Source organism: Chrysemys picta, chromosome 11 (assembly GCF_011386835.1).
Source record: "Chrysemys picta bellii isolate R12L10 chromosome 11, ASM1138683v2, whole genome shotgun sequence".
Taxonomy (NCBI): domain Eukaryota; kingdom Metazoa; phylum Chordata; order Testudines; family Emydidae; genus Chrysemys; species Chrysemys picta.
Genome location: NC_088801.1, coordinates 39,448,358 through 39,467,796, shown reverse-complemented (window position 1 = coordinate 39,467,796; position 19,439 = coordinate 39,448,358). Strand labels below are relative to the sequence as shown.

Sequence of the window (19,439 nt, the reverse complement as noted above, 5' to 3'; positions counted from 1 at the left end):
AGGAAAGAAGGAGAATGTGGACAGCTGTGCATTGTAATTAAGGGGAAAAGATTTTGCACATTTAAGTAGGTAATTGAATTCTATATAATTTGAAATGATCAACTCATACTATATTTTTGTTGTGGATTTCTGGCTTTTTGACCTAAAGAAAATTAAAATTTCATAACTGACATGTAATTTCCAGGGCTGGCCTGTGAAATTAAATTGCTTTGTTTTTGGAAATAATCTTAGGAAAGTACAGGGTGTTGAATTGGATTGGTTATATTGCTTCTAATTATAGTTTAGGACATAGATACTGAGGGCATTTTAAAAATAAAGGATTTGGTTAGGTAGGTTCTAAAGTCCATGGTGTGTACGGAAGAAAAGCAGTAAAATTGTGGAAGGTAAGTAGGAAGAAGGGCCAGAAGATAGTGATACAAGGAATTGTGGGAATGGCAGTGGAGTGCCATCTAAACTCAAGTCCAGATACCTCTGCAACGCCCACACTGTACAGGGGGTGGTAAGGGAGTGGTTGGTCACAGCTCAGTATACCCTCATAAAAACATGTGAGCCGGGGTTCAGTACATCCCTAGATGTGGGTTTGAGGGCTTTGAGTGTGGATGATAAGGGTTTTGGGCAACAATGCACAGCAAGCCTGCATTGTTGACATACCTGAGTGACAATTTTTGTTGCGATAACCCAGAGGAGTATCCTGGGCAGCCCCAAGGAAGTTTTCTTATGGGATACAGCAGGGTTCTGTCCAGTGCTTAATTTGTAATGAAAGGTGCCGAGGCTTACGCAATTTTTTTACATTCATAACTGATGCAGCAAGCCCAGAGGTGCCAGGGCTATGAACTGCCAAGCCTAGAAGTGCCAGGGCTCAGCTTTGGCAAGCCCTGACAAATTATCAGACCTGCTGTTGCATTCAGCTAGCTTAGTCAGTGTCGTGCTGAGATCAGAGTTTGGATGAGGGCAAGCTGATTGCAACTCAATCTTCTAGACAAGATTGAGGTAATACTGGTAGGTTGGGGAAACTAACCAGACGATTTAGTTCAGTGGGTATCAGCTGGTGAATCTTGCATGCCTTTTGTTACTCTGGTTAATAACCTGGGCATATTTTGGATTCCCAGCTAATTCTAATCTAGACGTCTAGGAATAATGGGAGTTGAGTGTGTGCTTTATTATTATGCATGGCTAGAAGGATGCAGTTTTTTTTATATGGATCTCACTAGAGTGATCCATGCTTTTGTCACTTGGGGATTAGATTTCTGCAATGTGCTTTATATGAGGCTACTCTTTAAATTCATTGTAAACATTAGATGGTATAAAATACAGTGACCCACTTGTAAAGAGAGGTTTCTCTCAGGGAGCATGCTAAACTTACATTCTGGAATCTTCACTGGCCTCCAGTTTATTTTCAGGACAATTCAAGGTTCTGATTTTTAACCTATAAAACCCTAATTGTGTTCAGTCCTGAATACCTGAGAGATCAGCACTCTCCTCATCTCATATAATCATAGGACTGGAAGGGGTCTCAAGAGGTGATCCAGTCCAGTTCCCTGAACTTATGGCAGGACTAAGTATTATCTAGACCAGGTGTGGGCAAACTTTTTGGCCCGAGGGCCACATCTGGGTATGGAAATTGTATGGTGAGCAATGAATGCTCACCAAATTGGGAGTTGGGATGCGGGAGCGGGTGAGGGCTCCGGCTGGAGGTGCGAGCTCTGTGGTGGGTCCAGAAATGAGGAGTTCAGTGTGAAGGAGGGGGCTCCGGGCTGGGGCAAAGGGTTGAGGTGTGTGGGGGGGTGAGGGCTCTGGCTGGAGATGCGAGCTCTGGGGTGGGGTTGGGGATGACGGTTTGGGGTGCAGGAGGATGTTCCGGCCTGGGACCAAGGGGTTTGGAGGGCAGGAGGGGGATCAGGGCTGGGGCATGGGGTTGGGGCGTGGGAGGGGGGGCAGGCTCCAGGTGGCACTTACCTAAAGCAGCTCCCAGAAGCAGCAGCATGTCCCTCTTCCAGCTCCTACACGGAGGCACAGCCAGGCAGTTCTGCACACTGCCCCGTCTGCAGATGCCGCCCCTTCAGCTCCCATTGAGCTGGAGATTTTTGGGATGAATCAGTTTGTCGGGCGTTGGTACTAAAACTTCTGTTATATTTTTATATAGAGTATAACGTGTGCATGCACACTCTTAGGCAGGTGGATGAAGACAGTGGGAGTTCCATGCACAATGGGTGTACAGAATCATATTCATAATGTGATATTTCTAATTCTTATTTCAGGAGCTACAGTCAGAACATGCAAGACAAGCCTTTGCACTGAAAGACAAAAACAAAACTGGTATGATTACTGGACTGGACTTTAGTGACATCATGGCTACCATTCGTTCACATATGCTTAGTCCGTTTGTGGAAGAAAATCTAGTTTCAGTAAGTGTAAAGAAAATAATATCTTAAATATAAGTGCTATTCAAGTGAGAGTTTGTACCGTAATTTAATTGCTATATGTCTAAAATTCTTAACACACGCCTTATCTTCCTCTTTATTAGCAATACTGACAATGCTGTACCATTCATTGCTCACATAGGGTTTTTATGCAAAATAGTGTTTTTATAGAAATAATAATTATTAGAGCTGTTGATTAATCATAGTTAACTCACGTGATTAACTAAAAAAATACCAATTGCGATTTATAGCAGTTTTAATCGCACTGTTAAACAATAGAATACCAATTGAAATTTATTAAATATTTTGGATGTTTTTCTACATTTTCATATATATTGTATTCTGTGTTGTAATTGAAATCAAAGGGTATATTATTTTTGATTACAAATATTTACATTGTAAAATGATAAACAAAAGAAATAGTATTTTTCAATTCACCTTATATAAGTACTGTAGTGCAGTCTTTGTCGTGAAAGTGCAACTTACAAATGTAGATTTTTCGTTGTTACATAACTCCACTCAAAAACAAAACATTGTAAAACTTTAGAGCCTGCAAGTCCACTCAGTCCTACATCTTGTTCAGCCAATCGCTCAGACAAACAAGTTTGTTTACATTTGCAGGAGATAATGCCCCCCCCCACCCGCTTCTTATTTACAATGTCACATGAAAGTGAGAACAGGCATTCTCATGGCACTGTTGTAGCCGACGTTGCAAGATATTTACGTGCCAGGTGCGCTAAAGATTCATATGTCCCTTCATGCTTCAAACACTATTTCAGGGGACATGTTGATGATTGGTTCTGCTCGATAACAATCCAAAGCAGTGCGGACCAATGCATGTTCATTTTCATTATCTGAGTCAGATGCCACCAGCCTAAGGTTGATTTTCTTTTTTGGTGGTTCGGGTTCTGTAGTTTCAGCATTGGAGTGTTGCTCTTTTAAGACTTCTGAAAGCATGCTCCACACTGTGTCCCTCTCAGATTTTGGAAGGCACTTCAGATTCTTAAACTTTGAGTCGAGTGCTGTAGCTATCTTTAGAAATCTCACATTGGTACCTTCTTTGCCTTTTGTCAAATTTGCAGCGATAGTATTCTTAAAATGAACAACATGTGCTGGGTCGTCATCCGAGACTGCTATAACAGGAAATATATGGCAGAACGCGGGTAAAACAGAGCAGGGGACATACAATTCTCCCCCAAACAGTTCAGTCACAAATTTAATTAACACATTTTTTTTTAAATGAGCATCATCAGCATGGAAGCATGTCCTCCAGAATGATGGCCAAACCATGAAGGGGCATACAAATGTTTAGCATATCTGAACTTAAATACTTTGCAATGCCAGCTACAAAAGTGCCATGCAAATGCCTGTTCTCACTTTCAGGTGACATTGTAAATAAGAAGCGGACGGTGGGGGGGCATTATCTCCTGTAAATGTAAACAAACTTGTTTGTCTGAGCGATTGGCTGAACAAGATGTAGGACTTAGTGGACTTGCAGGCTCTAAAGTTTTACAATGTTTTATTTTTGAATGTCTTTTTTGTACATAATTCTACATTTGTAAGTTCAACTTTCATGATAAAGAGATTGCACTATAGTACTTGTATTAGGTGAATTGAAAAATAGTATTTCTTTTGTTTTTTTTACAGTGCAAATACTTGTAATCAAAAATAAATATGAAGTGAGCACTGTTGTAGTGTTGTAATTGAAATCAATATATTTGAAAATGAAGAAAACATCCAAAATATTTAAATAAATGGTATTCTATTATTGTTTTAACAGTATGATTAATTTTTTAATTGCGTGATTAATCGTGATAACAAAGTACAAATTATTCTGCATTATTGAAAGCAAGATTGTTGTCATGAGTAGCTGAGTATTTTGCTTCTTTGTAAGTGTCAATGAGGTGAGTCACTATAGGTGCAAGTTCTTATGGCTGGGCATGTCATAGTAGTGTCGTCTCATTAGATGCCTTCTGCTGACAGCCACTCTAGCCCTGCAGTGGTCTGCTGTACTCGTGACTTGGCCCTCCAGCCAGGGACCGACGTATGGTCCCGTCTCTTTTGGGGTAAACAGAGTCCCGTATGTCTGTCGCCCAGTGGCTTTATGTTGGGTCTTCATCCCAACTACAGGCTTAAGTCCTTTCCATCCCTTATTTCCAGGGGCCTCCCCACTACTTTTGTCAGTAGGGGAACCCAGGCCCTCCCTGTATTCCAGGTTCCAGCCCAGAGACCTTGTAATAAACAGCTAAGATCTGTCTCTTTGTATCCACTGCTTCCTACTGTGGCCTGCTTCTAGACCTTTCCACCAGATCTCAAAAGGAAAAACCTATAGCTCTGGGTGCAAATGACATATATGAGTCCCTTGCCAGGTTTACATGCCCTTAGGGAGACTCAGGTCTAACTGTGTCTTGTTATCTTTTGGCTCTGGCCAGGCCTTTTTTTTCAGTCAGTTCTGGAGTCAGACCTCGCCCTAGTCAGGCCTTCCTCCAAGAGGCCTTCTCCTCTTCCCAGTCAACCCCTGCACTGAACATTTCCCCTTTTAAACCCCTTCAGACTTGGCACTTCTTGCAAGTGAAGCAGGATGGGGCTAATTGCGCCCACAGGTTCTCATTAACCATTTCCCACCTTGTATGGGGTTTGTATACTCTGTCACAGTAAATACAAATTTGTGCTGAAATTTGCAGTGTAAACAATATTATAACTAGTGACATGAAATATAGCCCAGATCCTGCAAATTCTTACTCATGTGAGTAGTCCCATTTACTTTAATGGGACTATTCTTGTGTGTCAGAATTTGCCCATCTTTTGGCTCCCTGCTCTTTATAGCCAAGCCTCCAGTCCAGCAAAGAAATTAAGCATGTGGTTAATCTTAAGTACATGAGAAGTCCCATTGAAGTCAATGGGGACTACTTATACACTTAAGTGCTTTGCTGGATGGGAGAGGTGTCTTAGTTTGGAAAGTATGGATTTGTGTTGATTTCAGCTTCTAAGGTTAATTGTTAACACTGTTAACTATTGCTATAAATGATGTAAAGATTAACTCCATCTAAAATAAAATATATGCAAATCTAGAACAACGCATTCTACAAAAAAGTTGAACAGTAATTCTACAATTGTTTCCTGATTATTTTTATTGCATCAAAAACCATAGTACCCTGGCTATGTAATAACAACCCCCTCACTGCTATCACTAAAAACAGGATATAACTACTACGATAGAAATATATCGTAATCTTTTCTTGTATGTCCAGATGGATGTTAATTTACAGTAAAGCTTTCTTGGGGTGTCAAGGGGTTTAAGGCTGTCAGCCTAACCCTGACCACATATCAGGACCTGTGTTTCATCTTTTTATTATTATTATTATTATTTATGTTTTTAAGGTAGCAGGTGGAACTATTTCACATCAGGTCAGCTTCTCCTATTTCAATGCTTTTAATGCCCTGCTGAATAACATGGAACTCGTTAGAAAGATATACAGTATTATAGCAGGTACAAGGAAAGATATTGAAGTCACAAAAGGTAAAATAAATTTACTATATTTTATTAATTTTCAGATCTCTAAAGTGTGTCTTTTGATACTGTATATGGGTTAAGACTAGTAAGAGGCTGGTGTAATACGGCGATTTAGCAGAACTGTGCAAGTATTTCAAGTTTGATTCTGAATGTGGTTCTCCTGCTCAACTCCAGACTTCACAGGCCAGCAGAGGGTTCTAGCTGGCTCATTAAGGGGAAGAGTTGTCAAGGTGCTGACAAGAGTCTTGACTGGTTCTGATATCCTAGGGATACCACTGCAATGTGGACCTTCTTGTCGTAATGATAGGTGTTTACATGGAGCAGAGAAAAGTCTGGGGAATATGGCAGCTATGGCGGAATGGGTATGCTTCATCAGAAACTCTCTATGTCCTGTTGGCTGTTCCTGTGTGCTACTGTAGCAACAGTTTTTCACTCTTAAGCTCTTTCCACACAATTTTAGCTGAGTTTGTAACCGTTTAATGATATGATGTGCGCTAAACATAATTTGTTTCCACACATAATAAGGCTAATACTGTTAGCAAGCATGCAAGTTAACTATGATTCAATCTTGCCAGCGGCCTGGATCGACTGGCTTTCTGTAACCATTTCATAACATAGCTATTTCCCATCTGTGAATGGGACCCACTAACTATATCTGCTGGGTTGACTCCACCCCTTTTCCTTCCAGTTCTCATGAAGTAAGACATCTAAAAGTGCATTGCCCCTCCTGTGCTGCTCTGTGTTCATGTGCTCTGGGCACCCTCTGTCTTTGGATGGTAGGATGGGACACCTGTCCAGATTCTCCAGTTTGCACTGATACGTCGCTACCTAACTATTTTGGTAGATGTGAATGCACAAACAAAAACTTGTTTGATAGAAACAAAACTTGAAAAACTTGTTTTATAGATGCTACTGAACCATGTTTTCTGTAATTGATCATGGATGTGTTTAGGGTGACCAGACAGCAAATGTGAAAAATTGGGATGGGGTAGGGGGGTAATAGGAGCCTATATAAGAAAAAGACCCAAAAATCGGGATTGTCCCTATAAAATCAGGACATCTGGTCACCCTAGATGTGTTACAAATTGTATTTGTAGTGTGGATAGGCACTTATCCAAACCTGGGAACAATGAGGGGAGGAAGGAACACTGAAATGATTGTGCTAGTTTTAATGATGATTGGTTCATCCATAAATTATACCATTGTCTGCTTTTACAGTAGTTTAGTAACAAGAGCCCCAAATATTGGGTCTGATCTATGGTCTTTGCTGATAGGAGAATTGCTATAGATTTCATAAGTAAGAGTTGCAAGATCAGTTTTACTCTATGATTGAAGCTGCTGTTCTGAAATAGATGTGGTACCAATTCTGGCTCATTTCGTTCTATTTTAGATTTTGCTCCTCATTAGTCTGCCAAGTGATAGATTTAGTTCTTAAGATTTTAATTTTAAAGTTATTTATACACATTTAAAGTGAAAATGTGATAAATGATTCAGGATCAGTTACCTTATTTTCCCCTTCCTCTTAAATCCAGAGGAGTTTGCCCAGGCTGCAATCAAATTTGGACAAGTCACACCGCTGGAAATCGATATTCTCTACCAGCTTGCAGACTTATACAATGCTACAGGGTAATTTATAACCATCATAATCATTCATATTAGTCTTTCCACCCTATTTATATTTACTTTAAAATAGATTTGTTTTATGTATATTTCATTACGGATTATTTGATGACTGCTGGCTGTGCTGGGGTGTGTATAAGTATATGTATAGTGCAGTGAGCAGTCATCAGATAATCAGTATATGGTGTAAAATAACAAAATACACTCCCTGCTTCAAAAAACTTGTAATACGCAGATTGCTAGTGTAAACTTGAAGTGTGAGAGGCGTCTTGACTAGATTGCTGCATGTGAGTTATCATGTGGCACGTGGTGGCTGCTGCATTTACAGAGCACAAACCCTATACTACCGGTAGGCAAGGGCCAAAACCTGGGTAATGCTGAGTTCCCTTTATTCCCTTTATGAGGACAGTGAGAGCAGAAGTGCTTATAACTCCCAAGATTGGATCCTGCAACAGTACTTTGTAAAGTGCTTAGGGATACCTGAAATATAACAAGTAATACACCTCTACCCCGATATAACGCTGTCCTTGGGAGCCCAAAAAAATATTACCGCGTTATAGGTGAAACCGCGTTATATCGAACTTGCTTTGATCCGCCCGAGTGCGCAGCCCCACCCCCCTGGAGCACTGCTTTACTGCGTTATATCCGAATTCGTGTTATATCGGGGTAGCGGTGTATATAAAGCCATAATCTAGTCTGTTGAAGAAAAGGTGCTTGCTGAGGGTTGTTTATGATTTTGACTAACAATGATTTATTTTCCTTGGGCTTGTCTGAAGGCGTTTAACTTTGGCAGATATTGAGAGAATAACACCACTGGCTGAAGGTGCCTTGCCTTACAACTTGGCAGAACTCCAGCGGCAGGTAGGTAGGAGTGATATCATGTGTACAGTCAATTGTGAAAATACTAAACTGAAGGAAACATTTAGAAGTTGGCAATTTATAAAACTTCTGAATATTTGCATATGAAAAGTAGAACTTTTTGCCTTAAAAAGACTTTTACAAAACTCAAGTCTATGCTTATAGTTTAAAAAAAAGAAAAGAAAATTGGTTCCCAGATTTTACAGATTCTCTTTGCTGTCTTGAACTTAAAGAAAACATGTTGGATTCCTCTGACATTAGTGATGTTTTTGTTGACCAGGCACTAGATTTTAAGGAAAGTTCTTATTACATTTTTTTATAATTGACTGAAATTGTAAGACTGTTTTAGAACATTACTTCCTGAAACAAATCTTTCAGTGAGTAGATGCTTATAGTTTTTAATCAAAATATTAGATATTTTTTGTACTAGAGAAAAAAATTACGAAACCATTAAATCCTTTGATGAACTGTCTATGAATTTGGATTTCCCACTATTGTTAGTAAACCAATTAAAAACATATCCACTAACTCCTGAAAATATCTGGAATTTTCTGTTAAAATCCATCCTTAAATACTAGCTTGGAAGTACACTTTGAGTTTTGTTTGTATTTTAGTACACTTCCATATTGAGCTCCATAATAATGCTCTATCTTTATGTTGTGAACATATACAGAATCTATATACAGCATGTAAAGCTGATAAACATGTTCTCCTTTGAGAGATTAGTTGGAGTAATCATCTTCCCTGGTGATTGACTTGGATGGTTTGTTTAGAATGCTCACTGAATCTTGCTAATGTTATTTGATACTCATTAGCTCTTGTGATTTACATAGCAAGAGAAGAATCCTGTTTGTGTGGGGCTGATGAAAAATGTGGAATTGGAGGATGGAAACATAGCTTCAGAATGTTAACTCTTTACTTCACCTGAGATCTTTCTTCATAGATTTGTGTGGTTTCCTTTCATGGAAGTTTTATATACTTTAGATGTAGGTGTTTTTACAAGTCAAGGCTCTGTGTCCTGTGTGGCACGTTACACTCAAGCCATGCAGTTAGGAACCCTTACATTTACATTTGTTTCAAATTTGAAGGTTATTTTTCACAACCATGAGAGCTAGACTCTTAGGGTGAGATATTCAAAAGCACTCATCTTATATTTAGGCACTTACATGAAATGGGTTGAGGACTTTCAATGGTGGTAGTTGGGTACTGAGCACTTTTGAAAAATATGGCCCTTATGTTTTTAAAAATGAAAGCCTAGATTCTGAGGGCCTGTCTTTACTGCTGTGATAAATGAAGCGGGGAGGGGGATAGCTCCCTTTTATGGATACCCAGCCAGACAGTTAGCTATAAAATTCCTCTTACTAGCTGTTCTCTACTTGCTTTACCTGTAAAGGGTTAACAAGCCCACAGGTAAAAGGAAAGGAGTGGGCACCTGACCAAAAGAGCCAATGGGAGGGCTAGAACTTTTTAAAATGGGGAAAAAGCTTCCCTTTGTCTCTCTGTTGTGTTCTCCGGGAAAGAGGGGAACAAGGAGCAGTTATGCTATGAGAAGCTTTAAGCCAGGTATGATCAAAAATCATCAGATCATACCTAGAATTGCTTATTTGGAACTCCCAAACGTAAGTAGATTAGAAATGTTTAGAAAGACGCGATTAGGTTTATTTCTGTTTATTTCTTGGCTTGTGAACTCCTCTGTGCTAACCCCAGATGCTTTTGTTTTGCTTGTAACCTTTAAGCTGAATCTCGAGAGCTAGCTTGATGCTTCATTTTTGTAATTGTTTCTTTTAAGATCAAGCAAAAAGCCTAAGTTCCAAATGTATTTCCTTTCTTTTTGTTTTTAACAAATGTTACCTTTTTTAAGAACAGGATTGTATTTTTGTTTCCCTAAGAGGTTTGTGCATATGTTGTTTAATTAGCTGGTGGCAACAGCTGATTTCCTTTGGTTTTTTTCTCAGCTCTTCCCGGGGGTGGAGGGGAGGGCTTGAGGGTACCCCACAGGAAGGAATTCCCAAGTGTTCCTTCCTGGGTTCTCAAAAGGGGGTGGGTTTTTTTTGCACTTGGGTGGTGGCAGCATCTACCCATCCAAGGTCAGAGAGAAGCTGTGACCTTGGGAGTTTAATACCAGCCTGGAGTGGCCAGTATTAATGTTTAAAATCCTTGCGGGCCCCCACCTTCTGCACTCGAAGTGCCAGAGTGGGGAATCAGCCTTGACAACTGCCCTGAACCCAACTCCCATGTGCATACAAAAATCTGTAGCTTGAATTAAGTGATGTTTTAAACTTGAGCTAGATGGCTTGTCCAAGGTATGGGTTGAAGTGAATGCTGATGATGATCGAGCTAGTAATGCAGGGGGGTCTTGGGGCATGTCTACACTACAAACTTTTGCCACCACAAGTTATGGCAGCATAAAGCCCACCGGAGTTAGCATATCACTTGTGTACTTGCATATTTGCATACTCCTTGTCTTAGCGTTGCATGTACTCACCAGGTGCTTGTTTTGATGGACAGTGCAGTACATCATGGGTAGGTATCCCAGTGTGCAACTCGCTACCATCCAGCACACTGTTTTTTTGGGAAGTTTGGCAATGCATGGTGGGGCAGAAACAAGTTGTGCATGGGAGACTGGGACTGCGAGGTCAAGTTTCCATCTGGATACTTTCTCCACGACATAATTCCATCTCTATCCTATAATTTTCATTCCTATTTTGAGAATCCCACAAACCCACATGAGACTTGTCACTTTCCGCCATCTCTGACAGAAGCATGGAGCCTGAACAGCTCTTCGCTATTGTCATGAGCATTGCAAGCACAAGACACATGATTAAGGTTAAGATTTTGTCACAGTTATTTTTAGTAAAAGTCATGGACAGGTCACAGGCAATAAACAAAAATTCATGGAAGCCTGTGACCTGTCTTTGACTCTTACTAAAAATAATTAGGGGGGCTGATGAGGGAAGCCTGAGTAAGGTGGGAATGAGAGCCTGAGCCTTGCTGCGGGAGGGGGTGAAGGTTCCAGCACCCACCCTGGATGACATTTCTGTGGCCCCGCCATAGCCCCCACGGCTTGGACCTCTGGGGTCTCTGCCTCCCGCAGAGGCTTGAGAGCTCCTGGTCCCCCTGCCACCCACAGTGGCTGGGAGCTGTGGGCCTGCTCCCTCCCCACCAGTGGCAGCTAAGAGCTGTGGCCCCAGCCCCATGGCAGCTGAGAGCTCCGGGGCCCCACCGCTGACTGATAGCTTTGGGGCCCCTCCATGCCAGAGCTGAAGCAGAAAATGTCATAGAGGTCTCTGAAAGTCACAGAATCTGTAACTTTCATGACCTCCATGACATAATCTTATCCTTACGCATGATCTTTCAATATTTGTAGAGCTGCAAGAAGAGCCGTGGGCAACATGACGATTTTCTGGTGGGCAGATTGCTGTGGGACATAATGAGAACCAATTCAATCTTGTTGGTGGCATTCATGGAGCAGCTGCAAATGGTGGACTGCAGTGGAGCAAGAGATGGCGCACACATCCCTGTTTTGCCACCTGACCACTTTGCCACAGAGTACATCAACAGAAAGGCCTATTTTACTTTGGTTATGAAAGCTCTAGAGGATCACCAGGGACGCTTCACTGACTTCAGTGTTGGAAGGTCAGGGAAGGTTCATGACGCTCACATCTTTAAGAACACAGGATTGTTTAGAAAGCTACAAGCAGGGACTTTCTTTCCTGACCAGGGGTTTATCATTGACCATGTTGAAATACCAATAGTGATCCTAGGGGACCCAGCCTACCCCTTATTCCCCTAGCTCATGAAGCTGTACACCAGCCATCTTGACAGCACCAGGGAGTGCTTCAACTCCTTGTTCAGCAGGTGCAGCATGACAGTTGAATAAGTGATGGTAGATTGAAGGGGCACTGGTGTTGTTTACTTGCAAGTTTGGATTTCAGTGATAAAAATATCTCAATGGTTCTAGCTGCCTTCTATGTCCTGCATAATATCTGTGAAGCAAGGAGGAAAAGTTGCAGTTAGGGTGGAGGTGGAATGGCTGTCTGCTGAGTTTGAACAGCCAGATGCAAGGGGTATCAGAAGAGTTCAGCTTGGAGTTATACAGCTCAGGCAGGCTTTGAAAGAGTACTTTAGCAGCAAGCCACAATAATCCATTGTGGTGAACTAATCTGTACCTGGGCTTGAAGTCTGGGGGTCTGTTAGGAATTGTGTGGAGGATGGTGCACATCTTATCAATGTAACACTGAGAATTCACCTATTCATTTTGTAGTGCTTGCTGTACGTTTATGATTATTACACTGTATGTGTCACTAATCCTGAGTTGTGTCACAATGTACAATAACAACTAAGTGGGTGCTTTCACTACCACCAGGCATTCTGCAGCATATCTTGAGAACTCATAAAGATAAATTGTTTTCCAAACAATAGAGTTTTATTGAGTAATGAAAACGCTTAAAAAGAATTCTGTTCAAGTTAAAAGCAAATATATTAAAACCTTAATACATTTATAGAGCAAAGCTTAAAGAAGGGGAAGGAATGTTCATGTCCATTTTAATTATACATACATCAACTGTGGTTCTCGCAGGTCAGTGTATGTGAAGCTGTGATTGTGCTTAATGTCCCTGATGTGGAGTGGTAGGCGTAGGGATGCAGCCCCTGATGCGATGTGGAATGTTGAGGGAGGTATAGAGAGGTGCTATCCTGGAGTTCTCCAGGGACTGCAAAGGGAGGTGAGCCAGGATTGTTGACCACCTGTAGGTCCATAAGAGTCTGTAGCATCTCTATTTTCCACCAGAGAAGTCTCATTATGTCCTGGTGCATCTCCCTCTCCTGTTCCTGCTGCAACTCCTGGGCCTTTCTTCGTCTGCTTTTTCCTTCTCCGTACAGTCTGTAATATGCATCCTCCAGGCCCTCTGCTCATAAGAACATAAGAACGGCCATACTGGGTCAGACCAAAGGTCCGTCTAGCCCAGTATCCTGTCTACCGACAGTGGCCAATGTCAGGTGCCCCAGAGGGAATGAACCTAACAGGTAATGATCAAGTGATCTTTCTCCTGTCCTCCACTTCCACCCTCTGACAAACAGAGTCTAGGGACAACATTCCTTACCCATCATGGCTAATAGCCATTAATGGACTTAACCTTCATGAATTTATCCAGTTCTCTTTTAAACGCTGTTATAGTCCTAGCCTTCACAACCTCTTCAGGTAAGGAGTTCCACAAGTTGACTGTGCTGTGTGAAGAAAAACTTCCTTTTATTTGTTTTAAACCTGCTGTCTATTAATTTCATTTGGTGACCCCTAGTTCTTGTATTATGGGAATAAGTAAATAACTTTTCCTTATCTACTTTCTCCACATCGCTCATAATTGTATATATACCTCTATCATATCCCCCCTTAGTCTCCTCTTTTCCAAGCTGAAAAGTCCTAGCCTCTTTAATCTCACAGTCTTTAATGCATCACAGTCTGATGCAGCACTGGCTTGCAGATTTCGCCGAACATGTCATCCTGAGTCCTCTTCTTTCTCCTTATCTGGCTCAGATGTTCCATCGGTCTGGAGTGAGAACCCTTCAAGGCCTAAACAGCAGCAGCTACAGATAAAACACTCAGAGGTACCATTGTCCACATAGTCACAATGGAAAGTGAATGTTTAGGTTCAGAACTCCCTTTCCTTGTTCTGCTAAAGTTTTAAACGAGACATGCTTATCGACACTTCTGCTGGGATTGCTTGTGTACTGTGTCACACACAGCACCAGTCTTATAGCCTGCCAGGGGTGAGGAAAATGAGGGGGGAATTGCTTGGTTGCATGAAACTATGAATACAGGGAAATGGCACTGAATACTGGTACTATTTTCCACAGTAAGTGGTGATTTTAGCTGATATCTCATTCCTGAGGGTAACAAAGGCAGAGAGAGCACAACTGCTGCTGCTCCCCGAAGCTGCCCAGGCCTGTATGCTGCTAGCTTGTATATGGCAGTGGTGCCGCTGAAGTTATCACCGAGTGGCATGGGTAAGTGTCCTACTGCAGAGGAAGAAATAAGGTTACCATCCCTAGAAGCCTTTGAGAGAGGATTGCAAAGTACCTCCATAAAAGTTTCATCCAGATTTCTCAGGAGGATTCAAGGGACATCCCTGTCTATATAAACAAACTGCTCCGAATGGCATCCTCTGCCTAACTGTACAGGGGAGTGAAAAGTGGATAACTCTACTGCTCTTTGTTGTACTGCTACCTCTTCTAGTACAAGTAAATATATGAAAAGTCAATAGCTGTATCCACTATAATAGGAAACAAATGTACAGTCTTACTCAAGGTTCCTTCCTCTGCATCGGTCTTGACCGCAGGGACTGACTGGACTGCTGTGGAGTCACTAACAGATCCTGGCTAACCACATAGCTGGAGCCCCGCCCCCACCACTTGCATGTCTCCCATTCTCCTCCTCCTCCTCCGCCTGAACCTCTCTGTTCATGCCAAGGGCCAGTGACTTAGACTTCTCTGAGGTATCCATGGTGGTGTGCAGGATGGTGGTGGGGTCTCTGCTAAGTAGGGCATGCAATTCTTTGCAAAAGCAGCAGGTCTGCAGCTCAGCACTCAATCAGCTGTTGGTCTTCCTGCCTTCTGGTATGTCTGTCGCAGGTTTTTCGCTTTCACGGAGCACAGCCACTGATCTGTGTTATACCTGTTCTCCCACATCCCCTGTGCAATCTGCTCATAGATGTCCACATTACTATGGCTGATCCATTGCTGTGCCTGCACAGACTCTTCTCCCCATAAGCCAAGGAGATCCAAGATCTCCTGTCTACTCCAGGCTGGAGCGCATCTGGCGTGTATATCTGGCCTGCTCAGCTGGGCAGTTATGCACAACAGTGGAGAGCTGCGAGGTGTGCTTGCCAAGGTGGACAACCAGGAAAAGGCATTTCAAAAATTCACAGGGTTTTAAAGGGATCAGGCCTTCTGGTCTCCCTGACCCCTGGGCAGTGGAGTTCACAACTGTGACTGGAGCGGTCAGTGTCAGTCATTGTGGGACATCTGCTAGAGGACTGTTAGGGTCAACATAGATAATGCAATGTCTACATTTGCTTTGTGTCAACCTCGGTACATCAACTATGGCTCAACACTGCTCAGGTCTTACTATGTTGGCAAAATGGAGAACTTAGATCAGTGGGAGACAAATGTAAGTGTAGACACATGCTTAACTAGGTCAACACAAATCGGCTTATGTTGCCCTAACTTTGTAGTGTATACCAGGCCTCAGCTACTTTGTGCTGCTAGTACAGTCACGCTCTGCATCTCCAGTGTTTTTGCAGTGCTGTCACTCAAGCTAGGCTAACTTTGCAGTGAAGACAAGTCCTGAAACTCAATGCAGCAAATTCAGAAAGAAGGACATATATGTGGCAGATTAAATGATTACATAATCATGCTGCCCTGACTGTGATTGTTTACATTGAATACTAACTGTGCTCAGAGCTGAAAAAAAAAATGCGGTACTTGAGCCTAAATGTTACTGTGATACGTTTTATTTATACTTTCAGTCTATAACGTGTATATATAGAAAGACCATTTCTTTCTAGAAATATGGAGCTGTACCTTTAAAAGTAAGTCTCAAGAAGGTACAGCTAAATCCAGTGTTACCCTGAACTCTTGCCTTCTGCCCAAAGGATGTCTCCACATCCTTTTTCCTTGTTATGTAAAACAGAGAGAAATTCTTCAGCTTCTTTATGTGCACAGACACCCATGGTCTGTATTTCTGGCTTAAGTGCTCAGTGGATTACCATCGTTTCCCTTTTCTAGGGAAATTTCTGAAAATCTGAGTGATTTAGCTACTATCGATCCTTTAGTCTACCTTTGGAATTTGTAGAGTGTCTGTCACCACAGTGTCTACAGCTGTGTCTACACTGACAAAGATGGAACCCTAATTCTCCATCATTCTGCAGTGGTGTACCTCCACTCGTGATAGGAAGGGTGGAATAGGTACTGAGTAGAGATAATTAATATGGTGGTTAAAAACACCTGAGCCTTGTCTATCATACAGCTTACACCATTGTTACCATGTTTGGAACTGTGAATTGGGGCATCCTATTTTTGTCATCCTATATAAAAGACCCAAGAACTGGTGCAGAAAGTGAGAACTGAGAAAGATATATTACTAGTTTCTTCAAGTAGCCAGGATGGATGTGTCAAATGCATGCAATGCTGTATAGCTTTCTGCCAGATGAAAAAGAGAGGATCCCAGAAATGTGTCCCAGTGACACTGCATTACTGAGCGAGCAGAGCTTTCCTCTCCAGGATGCACAGTATGTTGAGTGCTACCTAGTCTAGTGACCATGTGGGTTACCATCTCCAAAAACAAAAAGACTTCCCTGAAATCTCAAAAGCTTTAAGAGTAATCAAGGACTTTATAAAGCCCCTTGCTTGAATTCCTCAGCTCAGTTGGGTTAAAGTACCATATGTGTTTTGGAAACAGATTTCTTTGAATTCACAAGAAAGACTGTGGAAGTCCAGGGCTTGGATCAGTCCCTGAGGAAAGCTTAAACCTATTCAGCTGCTATGGTTGAGAGGTTGTCCCATGGAGGGTATGGTCTTGAGCAGAGTGATTTATGATGAAACTCTGTGGACAACCTGTGGCTCATATACATTTTGGTCACCTTCTGTGAAGTGGAGTTGAGCAGAATCAGTTTCTGGAGGGTTCGTCCTGTTTCTATTTTGTTTAAATTCTTATGGGTATATACGTAGCTGAGTTGATGAAAAGTTACGTACAGGTAATGCTTTATTTTGTAGACTTTTGTGGCAATCCATTCCCTCTTTCCTTGCCTGCAGAAATCTGTTTCTATTAATCTGGACTGATAAAAAGGACTTTGAGAAATACTGTACTGTCAAAAACATGCATTGCATTTTATGGTGTCATATTTGGTTTTCATTAGTGCCTTCAGACAGAATGCTGTAGCTTTTCCTTGGTCAGAATTATTTTTGTAGCTCACCTATGTGGTAAAAGGAGTGTGGAGAGAAAAAAAAATTTTGCTCACTGAGGACTGTTCTCTTTCCTTTCTTGATGTAGCATCAGCATCCTCCATTCAGAATGCTGTTGCAAAGATCATTTTCTTAACCTGTCACTTTGTTATCCCTGTCTTTGCAGCCCTCCACTGCCTCCCCCTTCACTAGTGCATCAAACATAAGCTGTTTGTATTCACTATCAAGATCTTGAATCTCACCTCTGATCAGCGTATGATGCCAGCCTCCATTGTCCACTTACTGATTTTGCAGATAAGCACTTTTGTGCTTTCTCCCATGCTGCCCCTCATGCTTGGGAGGGGCTCCCCATAAATATCCTGAAAGCTATATCTTTGTCCACTTTCAGAACCCTCCTGAAAACTCTCCTTTGTCATGATGTCTACAATACACTTGACAATGGTTAGGCTGCTGGTGTGCTGAGATCACTTCCTATTGTGGTGACCAGTAATGTCTCACTGTTTCCTTGTGAGTCTGTCTGTCTGTATCCCTCTGTTACCTCTTGTCTTATACTTAGACTACCACAACACTGCATAATCTTTCTCGCCAACAGAAGTCAATCCAATAAAAGATATTACTTTGCCCGCCTTGTCTCTCTTATACTTAGATTGTAAACTCTTTGGGGCAGGGATCATCTTTTTTGTTCTGTGTTTAAACAGTGCCTAGCACAATGGGGTCCTGGTCCATGACTAGTGTTCCTAGGCTCTGTGGTAATAATAATAAGCACAGAATGTATATTCCTTCCACTGTCCCACTTTTGGAATAAGACATTATTCATCCTGCCTATTCTGCTCCGTTTTAAAACATGCAGATTAGAAGGAATAGTCACTTAATTTTCTTTGTTCCTGAATCAGTGGGGGGTGAACTTTGATCTCCATTGGACTTTATTATCTTATTGTATTCTATGATCTATACTGGGGAGGATATGTTATCAAATCCTAGAGAAGGATAAGAAATTCTGTGAGGTCTAAAAAGTATCTACCTTGCAAGGGAGATATGCTTGGGAAGAGAAAGAGAGATGTTTCTACAGTGACTCTAAATGACCCCTAAATTCTGGGGTTTTTTTAATAAAAAAATAATGAAATGTAATGTAGAAAAATTAATGTAAATATCTCTTCAGTAAATCTAGCATGAATGAAACTTAGGGCTTGTCTACACTACTCCATAGTGCAGACTATGAGGGTGTGAGTTGCGCTTAAACTGCCCTGTGTGAATGTTGCTGGCAAGAACGAAAAGGTACTGAGTTTGTGTGCAAATCTTTGTGCTCTGCAGTTCACACCCCTGTAGTCAGCACTACAGCTCAGTGTAGACATAACTTGTCAGACATGTTTGCTGATTATTTGATTAATGTAAGAGTTTCTCTATAGTGCAAAGAGAGGTGTCTTCTGAACTAGGGTAAAAATAGAAATGAAGACCTGGCAACTTGGCTTTTAACTCAAGTTAGCTGCTCAAGTTCAACTCCATGCTCCCCATAGGCTTTAGCTTGAGTTAAAAGCTGAGTTGCTGCTTGCTATTTTAACCCAATTTAGCTAACCCATGTTAAAAACACGCCTTTTTTTCAGTGTTGACATATCTTAAGACTTTTTTAAACCTAGCAGTTGAATATCAGTATACAGTGGTTAGATGGGGATGACAGCTTCAGTAATTTTCTGTTTATAAATATGCATGATCTGAAAGCTATAGCAGTAATTATATTTATTTACATTTGAACACAAGTGAACCACAAACTAGTGAACAATCATTTAATAGGATGAAAGTGACTTTTGTTTCACAAAGAATTTGAGTATTAACATCCGAATTTAAGTCTGAGTATAATGCTTTGATTTTGCCAAGACTCTGATGCTTACAAGGAAGAGACTAGCTTTAAAAGACTAAAGAGAAGCAAGTGTGAAGACAGAAGAAAACTGTGCAGGGATAAAAGAACTAGTCCTTTTTCAAGTCTTTTAAGAGTTCATTGCTTTTATCTATTTTTATCGACATAAATTGAGACACCATTTTACTCTGGGATTTATTCTAGTGTTGCTTTTTTC

General features: G+C 41.4%; 1 protein-coding gene across 10 annotated transcripts in view; it reads left to right on the top strand.

The window, feature by feature from the left end:
* SLC25A12 (solute carrier family 25 member 12) overlaps positions 1–19,439 on the top strand; it is an 83,446-nt gene that overhangs the window by 37,319 nt on the left and 26,688 nt on the right. For 6 of the 10 annotated variants that reach the window (XM_065560773.1, XM_065560770.1, XM_065560772.1 and 3 more), the window contains exons 6-9: positions 2,259–2,409; positions 5,806–5,940; positions 7,467–7,560; positions 8,331–8,415. In XM_065560773.1, the coding sequence (XP_065416845.1) occupies positions 2,259–2,409; positions 5,806–5,940; positions 7,467–7,560; positions 8,331–8,415 (465 nt within the window). Of the gene's footprint in view, positions 1–2,258; positions 2,410–5,801; positions 5,941–7,466; positions 7,561–8,330; positions 8,416–19,439 lie in introns of all 10 variants that reach the window. The other 4 variants (XM_065560769.1, XM_065560771.1, XM_065560765.1 and 1 more) reach the window with 1 other exon arrangement.